At 45.2% G+C, this 13,756-nt stretch overlaps 1 protein-coding gene across 1 annotated transcript in view; it reads right to left on the reverse strand.

Moving 5' to 3' along the window:
- LOC135224772 (vesicle transport protein SFT2A-like) overlaps positions 1-6,874 on the reverse strand; it is a 62,070-nt gene extending 55,196 nt beyond the window's left edge. The window contains 2 exon segments of the mRNA XM_064264096.1: positions 5,846-5,869; positions 6,696-6,874. Coding sequence (XP_064120166.1) covers positions 5,846-5,869; positions 6,696-6,767 — 96 coding nt within the window. The 5' untranslated portion in view covers positions 6,768-6,874.
- Positions 6,875-13,756: the final 6,882 nt, after the last annotated feature.

Below are 13,756 nucleotides of genomic sequence, written 5' to 3' on the forward strand. Positions count from 1 at the left end.
GCTGCAGGCCTGGTCGAACCGTCTCGCTGTGGAGAACGGCTGGACTGAGCACAGCGGCCCCGATCTCGAGTGTCAGAAGAGCTGGTGCTGGTTGCCTATCCGTTCCGATCGCTCTCTGTGAGAGCGACGGTCAGGCGACCTGCAGGCTCCACTGTCACAGTGAGACCGGTGCTTGTCCTCACGGCACGTCACGTCGCTGGTTCCAGCCGTGGCTGGCACCGGCGAACGGGGGGACCTCTTCCCAGCCTCAGCCCGTGGTCGGTCGTGGACCGTCACGTCCCCGGGTAGCCAGCTGGTCGCCGCGAGAGCGAGAGCTGGTCTAGTGAGAGTCGCGTGAGCGGCTGTCACCAGTCTTCCGCTCCGTGCCGTGAACCTGACGCTGAGCGGGCTCAGAGGTCTGGTTCCTGGCTGCACGGTCGCTGGTAGGCGACCGTACACTCGGTACCTCCCGCGAACGAGAGGCCGAGACGGACCCTGATGCAGTGGCAGAACCACTGACACCAGGCGAGGAAGTACCGGTGTTAGCCGGTACCCCTCTGGTCCCCGTAGTCTTCTTCCTTGCGGAAGAAGAGACGGGCCCCGCTCCCGAAGGAGCAGGAGGACCAGCGGAAGGAACCCTCCCGTCCCACCGAGGTGAGACGGGTCCCGAGAAGCTCCCGAGGGAGACTTCTTAGGAGGGAGAAGGCAACCTTCTTCTTCCTCGGCTGTGAAGCCTTAGAAGTCGAAGGGGAAGAGGCGGCAGCCGACGACGATGAAGAAGATGAAGACGACGACGACGACACCTTCCTCCTCTTCTTCGTCAGCTTCCTCAGGACAGACGTAAGATCTGCTATCCTGAGCGGAGCCGGGGCTGCTGTAGCCGAAGCCAAAGGGCCCGGACGCACCTGTACAGACAGACCAAAGTCTGGGGTAGTACCACCACGAACAGGGACGACGTCAGTAGGTATGGGCATCTCAGGAACAGCAGGCACAGCCAGCACAGCATCGGTAGGGACAGCCAGCGCAGCAACGGCAGGGACAGCCAGCGCAGCAACTGCATGGACAGTCAGCCCAGAATCGGCAGTTACGGCAGGCAGTACCGGAAACACAGGAAGTGGAGCAGCAGCCAGCAACATCCTGGTACCGCGGCAGGTCCAGGGGCGAGCTGTAGGGCAGCGGAAGTGTGGTCGCGGCAGCGCGGCAACCACGAGCGGCGGCGGCACGCCCCCTCTCGGTACGGCGAACGGCACTTCACAGCGGCTGTAGGCAAGACTGTTACCACGTGAGGCGAGTACACCAGGTGAGGAGGGACGTCATCACCTGGAGCGTGGTCACCACTCCATGGGTGACCGCAGTAGGCCCAGACATAGAACCGCAGCCCCTGGACACTAGCACGCCCTGCAATGGAAGGACGCCCATACCTTACCAAGGTCCACCCTCGTGGCAGTAGCACCTGCGGAAATAACAGTAGTAGTGATTAGTGGGGGGGAAGTCCCCTCGCGCGGGGGGTGAGCCCCACACCGAACGAGCGGAAGACCCCGAATACAATTGTACATCGGGCACCGAGCGCCCTCCCCCGCGCTCGACGGATCGGGCGAGGAGAAGAACGCAGATAACCTCCCCCCCGAAGGGGAAGGGCCATCTGTGGGAGCTGAGCGGGGGGGGGGGATTCTCGTTCCCCACCCCCGCACAGCACCCATGTACCCAACAATAATAATAAGAGCCCGAGAGCAATCGTGCCCTCGGCCCGAATGCAAGGGCATAAGGATCAATTCCCTGACTGAGCGGAACTTGAACCAAATAAATATTGATGCAATCAATAATAAAAGGAATAAAATGAAAAAGAATCTTGCATTACGATTCACTTCACAATGAATAAGGGCTCGGAGCGAGCGCATTTGCGCCCTCGGTACCGAGCGCAAGGGTAAAAGGATCCATTCCCGATTATGAACGGAAACCTTGATCCATAATGAATTGATGCAATCAAAATATATATGAAAATGAAAAAGAATACTGCGCTTGCGATTTCACTTCATACAAAATAAAAAAGGGGAAGGATCAATTCCCGGGAAATAGCGGAAACATTGATCCAAGTAAATAATGCAATCTCAATAAAATATGAAAATGAAAAAGAACTGCACTTGCGATTTCACTTCATTCAAATAAAAAGGGAAAAAGATCAATTTCCGGGTAAGAGCGGAAACTGATCCAAAATGAGTATTGCTACAATCAAAATAAATATATGAAAATGAAAAAGAATACTGTACTTGCGATTCCACTTCCATACAGAATAAGTTTTCGTGCCGAGCGCATTCGCTCCGCAACGAGCATAGAGGTAAAAAAAAAATAAATGAAAAGGGCACTTACTTACGATTTTCATCTACACATTTCCAACCAAAATATAAGCTCGGAGCGAGCGCTCTCCCGCCCTCGGCACCGAGCATACACAATACGAGGATCATTTCTGGGGAAAATGAATTCCCGCACTTACGCCCTTCAGACCCGGCACTCGGGTAATCGGAGGGCGTGGAGAAACCAAGATCCTTTAATTCACAATTGATTTCAATGGAAACAAATATGAAATGATTGTACTTACAATTCAGTTTCACTAGATAAATAGAAAAAGAAAAACACAACCATGCGAAAGCAACGACGATGAAGCGGGCAGAGAGCGATGATACACGTCTACACGCCAGCAGGCCGAAAGCAAAAGTGGTTTGTTTACCTCCCAGGCGCGCGCGCGCGCCTGTCGGACAAGCAGTTAACTACCGAACCCCTTGTTCGAAAGCTTACGACCTATCCAGCTGCCGCTAGTACCTTCCTATTGTAAAAGGACCGAAGGTTTGTATGCCGTGTCGGAACAATTTAGTGTTTATGAGGGAATTCCTAACTTGGGTCACAGCGCATTGTCAGTACATTGGGTGGTGGCAGAAAAGGAAAACAGTGATGGAAAAGAGAAAATCAAAGCACGGCCAGTTGCCAAAGGTTTTGAGGAAAAAGAAAAAATCAAGTCAGATTCTCCCACTGTTAGCAAGGAAGTGTTGAGGTCCTTTGATAGTATACTGTCTTCCAAAAGATGGGCAGTGAATTCCAATAGAAGAAATATGACTCCAAAAAGGCAAAATAATCCATATTTGAAAGTTTTTTTTATGAAAAACACAATAAAAAATCAGTTTACATAGTTTTCAATACAACCAAAGCATTAAAAGTAAGGTTTTCCTAGGATTTCTGACGATTTTCAATGATGTTCTGGCTTATGACACGTCTCAAGAATGGAACCCCATCGTAAACTGGGGACTGCCAACATTTTTGGAAGCCTAGAAGGGTTTTAGATTCCTCTACTAATAACAAAAGTATCGGCTGGTATTGCCCAGAAATTTACCGATACTGATACCGCTACAACAAAAACTAGCCGATAACACCAATACCAATACTTGGTAACAACCCTAGTACAGGCAGTCCCCAGCTTACGATGGGGGTTCCGTTCTTGAGATATGTAATAAGCCAGAAAATTGTCAAAAACCCTAAGAAAACCTTACTTTTAATGCTTTGGTTGTATTATAAACTATGTAAACTGGAATTTCATTGTATTTTTCATAAAAAGAACTTCAAATATTGATTATTTTGCATTTCTGGAGTCATATTTCTTCTGTCAGATTGGCGTCGTAACCCTGGAACATGAATCATAAACCTGGAAATAATTTCCAACTAATATAATTGAAAAGTTATATAACCTCGGAACGTCATAAACCACACCCGTCGTAAGAAATCTGCCTGTAGAACCTTACATGGATAACCGTTCTCTTTATGAGATTGTGTACTCGGTTAAAAATGTTTCAGAAAAGAAATTGAGAACTGACATAGCAATTATTAAAGAGTTGGTTCATAATGGAGTTCAATATATCTGGAGTAGATTCAAAAGCACAGTTGGCTGATGTGTTAAAAAAAGGGGGTAAATTCTTTGAGAATCACTAAGGTGTTTGAGTGTGGATCCCTCAAATCTTAAAAAGATTTTATAAGTAGATGATTTTTTTTTCTGTGCCATATAATGCTTGTTGCTTTGGAAGTGGATTTCTTTTCTCTTTCAAAAGAGAGGAAATATGTTAAATGTTGGGAATATTTGTGTATAACATTGCGCTTTGCACCTGTCATCTGTTTGCGAGGTTTGTTTATGTTGTGAGCAGGAAGAACAACGAAGGGTAATGATGTAGGCACTTGTTAGGTTGGAGCTCAGAGGTAAATAAAGTCAGTTTTTATGTCTGCCTTTGATTCATCCTGCCCCACTGGTAAGGCTGAGGACTAAAGGGAAGTTCCCTCAACCTTTGACAGGCAGCAGCAGAAATTGATCCCTGAATGAAGACCACCTCTTCATGGGGACGAGACTCATCAGGAAAACGCCATTGGTGCCTCTTGTTTGGAGAAGAGTCTCCCGAACTCGATGAAAGACAAGAGACTTCCGAGACACATTTCCAGCAGTTGTCTTTCAACACAACTTGGGATAAAACAGGTCTGTCTGAGGGGGCGACTGTCCACGGGCAGACCCCACTGACCTCCCTTGGCCCTACGGTATGCCTCCTTCCTGGTTTGGGGGGATATGGCAGTGACCTTTGCCTAGGAGAATCAATGGGACGAACAGCCATCTCCTCCACTGGCACTTCACTTTTTTCAAATTTAGCAAATAATACTTGCAATGACGACCCCCAACTGGACCACCGTACTCACTATAAATAAAAATTTGTATCAAATTTACTCTCTAGGCTGGCAAAGCGATTGGGTACAGAAGTATGGGGAGTAGGAGAAGGAGTAGGTGGTCTAGGAGAATGGATTGGTAGAGGAGAAACAGGAATAACAGGAAGAGAAACAACAGGAACATCCACACTACTAGATTGAGATGTTTTAGCCTGACTAGTCACTATTTTCGAACTGGCTTTAGCAGCCGCCTTTGTCTTAGTTTCTCTCTTAATTTATTCAAGTGAGAATCTAAAGTCCTCCATTGTTGGTCACTCCAATCCTTGCATTCATCACACATCAGATTCACATTGCATGCTTGTCCTCGACAATTAGAGCAAGGGGTGTGAGAGTTATATGAAAACTTTTGTCATCCGGGTATTGCAGACTTTACTGCAATACTGGAAACTAGAAGAGCAAGTGTCAGACATTCCTAACTGGCTAACAAATTCACAATAACAACAATCTAAACAAACAAAACAATGCCAAACGGCTACCATAAGTGAATACTTCGCCAATTCTGAGAAGACAAACAAAATTTAAAAAACCAAGCTGCTTTGAAGAACACTGTGTTGATGGTATCCGTGGCAGAAATAAATTGAGCTGTTAGCGTAGTTTTTCCTCTTCCCTGCCATGTCAATGGACGTGGTTAGTCACTTATGGAAACAAAAGAATCGCTACCACAAATTTAGAATATTCAAGCTGCTGTCGAGTAGAAACTCTTAGCTAAGTAATTACTAGGTAAGTTACTTATATAAAAATTCCCCTTCATGACATACATCCTTCATAAACAATGTAGTGTATCTTATATTTGAATCTAATGGAACTGAGTATTGCATAGCATTTTTAATGCTGTGCAATACATACAGTCAATAGATACAGTAAATGCTGCAATGTTCAACAAAACCTGTCATGAACCTGAGAGAGTGACAGCTATAGTCATTTTCTTTTAAGAACAAATCATAATGAAAACATACTATTTAACAGCATGCACATGTATAAATACAGTAAGGTGACCCATGCAACCAAATATGAATGAACTAATAAAGAACCTTTTGAAGCTTGTGATACATCCCTATAACTACTAAAGTTTAAAGCTTTTTAATAATGATTACAGAACAAAACCCAAGGGACTTACACGCAATAGGGGCGTGTCCTCATCCTAGAGCAGGAAGAAAGAGGTGAAATGTTTAGTACAAATAGTTCTCTCATGGCTTCAAAACTCAGTATGCAGCACACCACACACCATCTTATAACCATTAAGACAAGAAACTACCATTAAGTACTTACCACAGTCACCCACACTGTGTCAACAAAACCACACCAAACTAGCCAGACTACAGTAAGAATGCAATTCACTGTTGTTCATGTAAAATCAAAGCACACACAAAATTGAAAATTCAAAACCATTCGCTGGACAGCAAGTTTCCATTTACACACATTGCAATTTTAGAATCTAAATTACTTGAAATGTTACTTGCAGCCTACAGAACCAATGAGTGTAATATTTCATTGTAAAATAAGCTTTAAAGAAAGGTTGGAACAGGTTGCCCTCTATAATAGGTTACTAATTTTTCAATGGTGTAGAAACCTACCATTATACTATAAGGCATGAAAATTCCAGCTGATTATATAATAAGTAAAACTTAGAATTCCAGCTGATTATATAATAAGTAAAACTTAGGGGCAAAAATGTTCAAGAACAAGTTCAAAACTAATACATACTGTAGCAGTAACTTGAGTCTTGCAAAGTTCCCATGACAACACTAAAATAACTACATAATGTTTTTAAGCATATATTTCTGCTGCTCTCTCACAGTAACTACTTATGAAAATTGACTATCTGCATAATTTAAATTAGGAATGAGTATAATGAGAAAGTACATAGGTAAATTCTCATGTACAATGTAAATTAAGTCTCCACTTCAAATCAACAATTTCCAAACAATACTTTACACAACACAAATGCTACACAGCACAGGACAGACCTGAGTGATGATATTTCCCCTTTCTTCTTCCTCCTGTTCCTCACCACTCAAGGCTTTTCGTAGTTTGTCCATCTTTTTCGCTCAGTACACTTGTACAATATCTGAAAAGATAATATAATCTGTCATCAATGATAGGAAACATATTACGATTGCAAAACATCTATCTAATTTACTTATGTTTATTCAACTGAAGTCTTCTGAGAGTTAATATGCTTTACTCTGTGGTCTGACTAAACTATTTTTATAACTAATTGAGAACTTGTTAAAAACCACCTCTGTTCACCTATTTGAATGGAGTGAAGACAATCTAGTCAAGACAAAGGGACACAATATGACAATTTTTAAAAACAACTTGTATTTTTCCTAACTATACAAACCTGAGGTCCTTTACATTAGGAATTACTTATGGAGAAGCTGAAAAACGGCAGCTAAACTCCTCAACAAGATGGTTAGGCAGTAACTACTGCCCGATAGGCGGGAATACCCGCTTGTCCAGATGAATGCATTCCAGTTTGCCTTTTGGCCCAAGTTTCGGATTGAGGAGTGGCATGAGGTGGGGCTAATGTGTAAAGGACCTCAGGTTTGTACAGGCAGTCCCAGGTTATCAGCGGCTTTGGTAATGGACAGTCCAGTTTAGTGCCAATATGCGCTGATTTCCGTTTATCGGCCCCGATAACAGAGTACGTAATACAGTTCTGATGCCCAAGCCTTCGGAACGGAAGCCCCACCAATAACCAGGGACTGCCTGTAGTCAGGCAAAATGATAGTTATGATACAATAAAGTTTGTTCATACTTACCTGGCAGATATACTATATATAGCTGTATTCTCCAAAGTCCGACAGAATTTCAAAACTCCCGGCACACGCAGTGGCCGGCCAGGTGGTTAGTACCTATTCCCGCCGCTGGGAGGCGGGTATCAGGAACCATTCCCATTTTCTATTCAGATTTTCTAATGCCACTGTCCCCTGAGGGGAGGTGGGTGGGTACTTGATTATATATATCTGCCAGGTAAGTATGGACAAACTTTATTGTATCATAACAATATCATTTTGTTCATGACACTTACCTGTCAGATATATATATAGCTGAATATCACCATTGGAGGTGGGAAGGGACAGAATAGAATGATTTTAGGAAACAAATTGTATGCAGATAATTAACATCTTGGTTCCACCTGTTAGCATAGCTGACTTCGTGATCACTGTCACCCAAGTCGGCTTTTGCTTTACTAGTCTCCAGCAAGGTAGTGACCTGTATAGCTGGTGAGTTCTAGATGATCTGTCAACGGGAGCGTGACCACAATGTGACCAGACCATATTGATCATACCATGAGGGCTAAGAAGTAATATATATCACCACCTGACCAACCTAGCCAAAGTTAAGGATGTTTTAACTAAGGCTTAAGAATTGAGAAGTCCGCCATTGGCGGCGACCCAACAACTAAAATTAACAGCTCTTCTCTACAGGATAGGATGAGTGGTACTTCTCGCCCCCAAGATTGTGTCTGCAGACACGTATAGCCCTAGCGAGTCGCAGATCTCATATGTCGTCTTCACATCCCGCAGGGAGTGTGAAGCGAACACAGAGTTGCTTCGCTAAAATGCGACACTCATTATGTTACTGAGTGCCATGCTCTGTTGAAATGCTTCCGAGGCCGCGCCCTCACCTCGTGAGCATTTACTTTAAAAGGTTTAAAATCTTTGTCCAAACATGACGAATGAGCCTCTTTGAAAGAACTCCTTAACAATAACGCCAGGGCGTTCTCTGACATGGGCAAGTCTGGTCTTTTTACGGAACACCGCAGATTGTCCGAAGGACCTCGACTTTCTTTAGTTTTATCTAGATAAAACTTGAAAGTCCCGACAGGGCACAGGACTCTCTATGGCTCTTGCCCAATAATTTGTGCCATCCCCTTGATCTCCAAGCTTCTGGGCCAAGGATTAGACGGGTTTTCATTCTTAGGCAAGAACGGAAGGCTTAGAGAACACCGCATTATGTCCTCTAAAGCCAAAACGTCTGATGATGGCTTAAAACCTCCCTAACCCTCTTTGTCGTAGCTAGAATGGTTAGAAAATTAGCCTTTCTGGTCATGTGCTTTAAGTTTACAGGAAGGAGAGGTTCGAAATGCTTTGACATTAGGAACTTCAGACTACGTCTAAGTTCCATGCCAGAAGCTTCGATCTAGACAGTTTCGAGATTTCCACAAACCTCAAAGATCGTGAAGGGCTTTGTTGTTCGACAGATCCAAATCCGTATTCTTTAATAGTTGGAACTGCCAGCTTATCCCATTCTTCAGACGGAAAGGGAAGACGGTAATGTAATTCACAGAGGTCGAGGTGGAGGAAAAGCCATTCTTCCTGCACTATCTCCAGAAGCGGCCCAATGCGATTGGTACACTGCAAAATAGGCAGCACTTCTTTGCCTTGGCAATGACACTTGCCATTAGTCTTGAAAATCCTCTCATTCTGGTCAACTTCTCGACAGTCTGAATGCAGTCAGACTCGGAGCGGAGAGGTTTTGAGGTACTTCTTGAAGTGAGGCTGTTAGAGTAGACCGACTCTCTCAGGAAGGGTTCTTGGAAAGTGCTCTAGGAAGGACGTGACATCTGTGAATCCAGCCTCTCGAAGGCCAACATGGGGCGATCAGCGTCATTCTCGCTCCCTCTGACGCCGGAAATGATCTTATTACATCTCCTAAGAGTTTGAATAGGGGAAAAGAGACTAAACATCTATCCCCATTCAATACTATAGGATGGCGTCTATTGCTACCGCTCCTGGATCGAGATTAAGGGAGCAGTCTAGAAGAAGCCTCTTCGTCTTCAACATTGCGAAGAGATCTGTGAAAGGACGTCCACAACGTCTCCACAAATCTCGACACACTTCTAAGCAAAGATTTTACTCAGACGTCAGTAATTGCTGCCGTCTATCGAGAAGATCCGCACGGACGTGCTGCAATCGTGCAACAAACCTCTTGAGGATCGTTATGTTCCGTGCCTGTGCTCATAACAGGCTCTCTCTCGTTAACGTGAACAGGGACAAAGAGTGTTTCTCAATACTTCTAGAGACATGAGAGAGCTGTGGAATTTTCAGAGTTGATCTGGACCACTCGGACAAAAATTCGTTCTTTGAGGAACTGGAGAGCCAACCGGATTGCTTCCAATTCTTTTATCTTATGTGCCAGTTCATCTGTACCCCTGTCCGGATGCCTGGCACCCTCTCGCTATCCTGAAGTGATCCTTGACCTAATGAGAGATGTTCAGAATCATTTCTAGATCTTCGATGTTATTTCAGTTTTCCGGTAGGAAAAACTGTAGAGGTCTGAATTGCAGTCTATTCAGGGAAACAAACTTCTCCAGCGAGGAAATGGTCTCCAGCAGACTCATCCATTCCCTCACTGAGCATGCTTCCTTCCCTAATAAGGCTGCGCTTTGCATAAGCAGGAGAGCATTATAGTGTTATGCCGCGGTAGACTCGTACAGAATTCTGTTACAGTGCGGTAAACAGCACCGAAAAGGTCTAAGAGATATCTCTGTTGAAAATTTCTTTGCAAAACTAAGGCGATGCTCATTCATGCATGCTAGAATTCCCCTCAACCCGAGGCTAAAGTCCGTGATTGTAGGGCAGAGATACGGTTAGTCAGTCAATCCCGCAGGAGAGAGAGAAGTAACCGACCGCGCATGGCAGAGAACTAGCTGGTACTGAGTTGGTCTACAGTGACAGCAGCCTACGTTCGCCGTCTTGCACTATTATGCCTGAGTTGCCAGCTACTCCATTCTACGAAGGAAAGGTTGTTATTATTATCAAGCCGAAAGAAAACTCTCAAGCAGGCATATTTAAGCAAAACAGAATTCGCTAAATACAGAAGCTGAGTTGGTGTTGTCGTAACAATACCTTAAAAATCTAAAAGAGAAACCGGAAACTCCTAAAAGGTTGCAGGGAGTACCGATTAAATGCACTTAGAATAATAGTCCTTTCGGTTCCCATCCGTAGAGGTAACTACGTTATGCTTATATGACTTGAACCATAAAGTAGTAATATAACGCAAAGGTAAAATACGTAGAGTATTGTAGTCATTTGGACAGCTAATTCTCTCTACATTCTTTCCTCAACAAGGAAGAGAGAGAATGGAAATCGACTGTCTTTGTTCTCTTAGCCAAGAGAACGAATTTAGTACTAGTCGTAGAAGGTCCTCAAGTGAGAACCGAGGACCGAAGAGGACAGCTCAAGCTTCTTATGTATATTGGACATAAAACTTCATGGACGTAGTCTACAAGTCTTTTTCCTGGACGAGCCTCTGTAAATGAACGAGAGCTCTTCCGAATCTTGTCAGTGAGAGCTTATCCGCTTACGCGATAAAATGTTATTGAGATATTTGTCAATGAGAACTAACCCATTTACGTGACAAAGAGTCTATATTTCATCAATGAGGGGTTACCCACTTACTTGACAAAACATTTAGTATCTTGTCAATGGGGTAAACCCACTTACATGACAGAAAGTAATCCAGGAATTCGAGCATAAAGTCTTCCCGACTCTCGCAAAAATCGAGGAAAGGGCAGGATTCCTGGTCAGAGACTGGGCTTACGGCAGGTAGGACCCTAATGTTCCCCTTTGGCAGCGCAGTCCCGAACGCAGAAGAGGCGTTTTATGACACCGAAATCTGCTTAAAGTTTACTAGAGTCTTCTTCTAGATGCCAGCTCATCAGAACCAACCTGACTACTTATCCATGCAGGTTGGATAGTTATTCTAGAGAAAGAGAGTCAGGGCCCCGAGACTGCAGGTCCAGGGCTCCGAAATACCAATCTAGGAGCTAAAATTATCCATCGTCCTGGGAAGAGGAAGGAACTCTCCAACCAGCTTCCTCTCCCGTTTCATATCGGATTCCTGCTATTACGCTTAACCTTGCTGGAAGTAGGGCCAAGGAAGTCTTGCCTTGCGTTTTCCTGGAGTTCATCAAGTCATGGATTCTTTTGAACGCTCCCTTCGTAGAAAGCAAAGTGGACATCTTGACGAGACCAGGCTACTTCCTCTTCTTCGACGAAGCACACTGCAAGAGAGGAGAGCAAGGGACCGAGGGCCAAAATGACAATTTGTCCAAAATTGCATTTTTCCTAACTATACAAACCTGAGGTCCTTTTACAATAGGAAGGTACTAGCGGCAGCTGGATAGGTCGTAAGCTTTCGAACAAGGGGTTCGGTAGTTAACTGCTTGTCCGACAGGCGCGCGCGCGCGACTGGGAGGTAAGCAAATCACTTTTGCTTTTGGCCCAAGCAAAAACTGCAGAGTGAGGGGTGGCATGAGGTGGGACTATGTGTAAAAGGACCTCAGGTTTGTATAGTTAGGAAAAATGCAATTTTGGACAAATTGTCATTTGTTCCGACACGGCATACAAACCTTCAGTCCTTTTACAATAGGAAGACTCACTTCTTGGTGGGAGGAATCTGAGTCTTTTGTGAACAGACTGGTGTTCGCCCAACCTTGGAATGCCTCCCTGGTCGTAAGAGCGAGGGAGGGATCCAAGCCTCTGTCCGATTGATCGGGGTGTGCACCGCAGGATCAATGGTCAGACCTCTGGACCAAGTACTAAGAGAGAGGCAAGCGTATCTCTTCGTACCAGCAAACAAGAACAAGTTCCTATTTGCAAGAGGCAACATAAAGTTATGGTTTGTCTCTTGTTGGCATCCACTTCCCCCCCCTTGTAGGAGGAAGTGGTGGATATTCGCTCCCATCCCTAGTGAAAGGGATAGGATGGGGCTCTGTCGAGTAGCTCACCTGCATCTCGTCCTTATCCAGCAAGGTGATGACCGTATCCCTCTACCCACAGGTAGAGGAGGAGAAAAAGATAGGAAGAGAAGCCAGTCACTCTCTCATTCACTTATCTATTCTTACAGTCACACCAGGACTCGATGCTGTTCAGCCTGCTAGGGTCTGGGTTAGCTACACAACGAGTTGAGCAGCCACCACGGGTCCCAAGGAAAACGATCCAAGGACCTGTGGGCTATATCCAAAAGGTAGAAGGAAGTGCCAGTGGTCTGGTTGTACCAGACCCCTGCCTTCAGTACCTGCGCCACGGAGAAGTTCTTGTGTAACTCGAGGAGTGTACTTCTAGGTCATCTTGGTGCTGACGAAGAGTCTTCAACACTCAGCCTGGGATGTCAAGTTTCTTCAGAAAGCGTCGCGGTCGCGCTTCACAGGACAAAGCAGCATCTCCTTCGCATCGAAGGCGGTGAAGTCCATTAGGGAGGGGATTGTGAAGGACTCTAACCGATCGTCAGGAACCGAAGGGTTCTGAGTCTTCGCTACGAAGTCGGTACGAAATCGAGTGTCACGAATCCCCATCCCCTGGATGCTTGACTTCGCAGGAAAAGTCAGCAATTACCTCAGAGGAAAGAAGGGAAGGGTCGTATGACCTATCCCTCTTCTCGACTTCGGTGCCTGTCCTGTACCATACTGGTCTATCCGTCTGCAGCGAAGTGTCTCACATTCTCCTATCCCCATGCAGTGAAGTTCTTCTTCTCGGTAGTGGATAGGACACCGACACTCAATGGTGGTGGGTGTCGATGGTATGGGTACTGTGACAAGCTGTTAGGACGAAGAAAAGACTGTTATGGAACAACCGAACTAAGTCCACAGCGAAGTTCGTAACTGACTTGGGCGCTCTGACAGCTGCCGACTGACTGCGTTCGGTAGGAGGCAAGTTGTCCAAGCACCCGAGCAAGTCACGTGAACCTTCGCCTTTAAAAGGGTTATGCCAAGAGACTAAACAAATAATTTGTTCGTCACCGATGCCAGAAGGCGAGGTGATGATTCTCTTAAGGCATGTGCCCAACAGGCGAAAGTCAATTGCCTTCTAGAGACCGAGGTCCCTGATGGCAAGATATCTCATAGTATAGTTGATTCTCAGCTAAGGAGAAACAACACTATGTGTCGTTGAAGACGAAGGTGTACAGAAAATGCAACCTACGTCTTCACAGCTGAGCCGAGAGAAGGATTCTCAAGATTCTGAACCTGTGCTACAAAGACTGAGAACGCTAACCGCTATTCCATTGCTGTCCGGTG

The sequence above is a fragment of the Macrobrachium nipponense genome, chromosome 12 (assembly GCF_015104395.2).
Source record: "Macrobrachium nipponense isolate FS-2020 chromosome 12, ASM1510439v2, whole genome shotgun sequence".
Lineage (NCBI taxonomy): Eukaryota > Metazoa > Arthropoda > Malacostraca > Decapoda > Palaemonidae > Macrobrachium > Macrobrachium nipponense.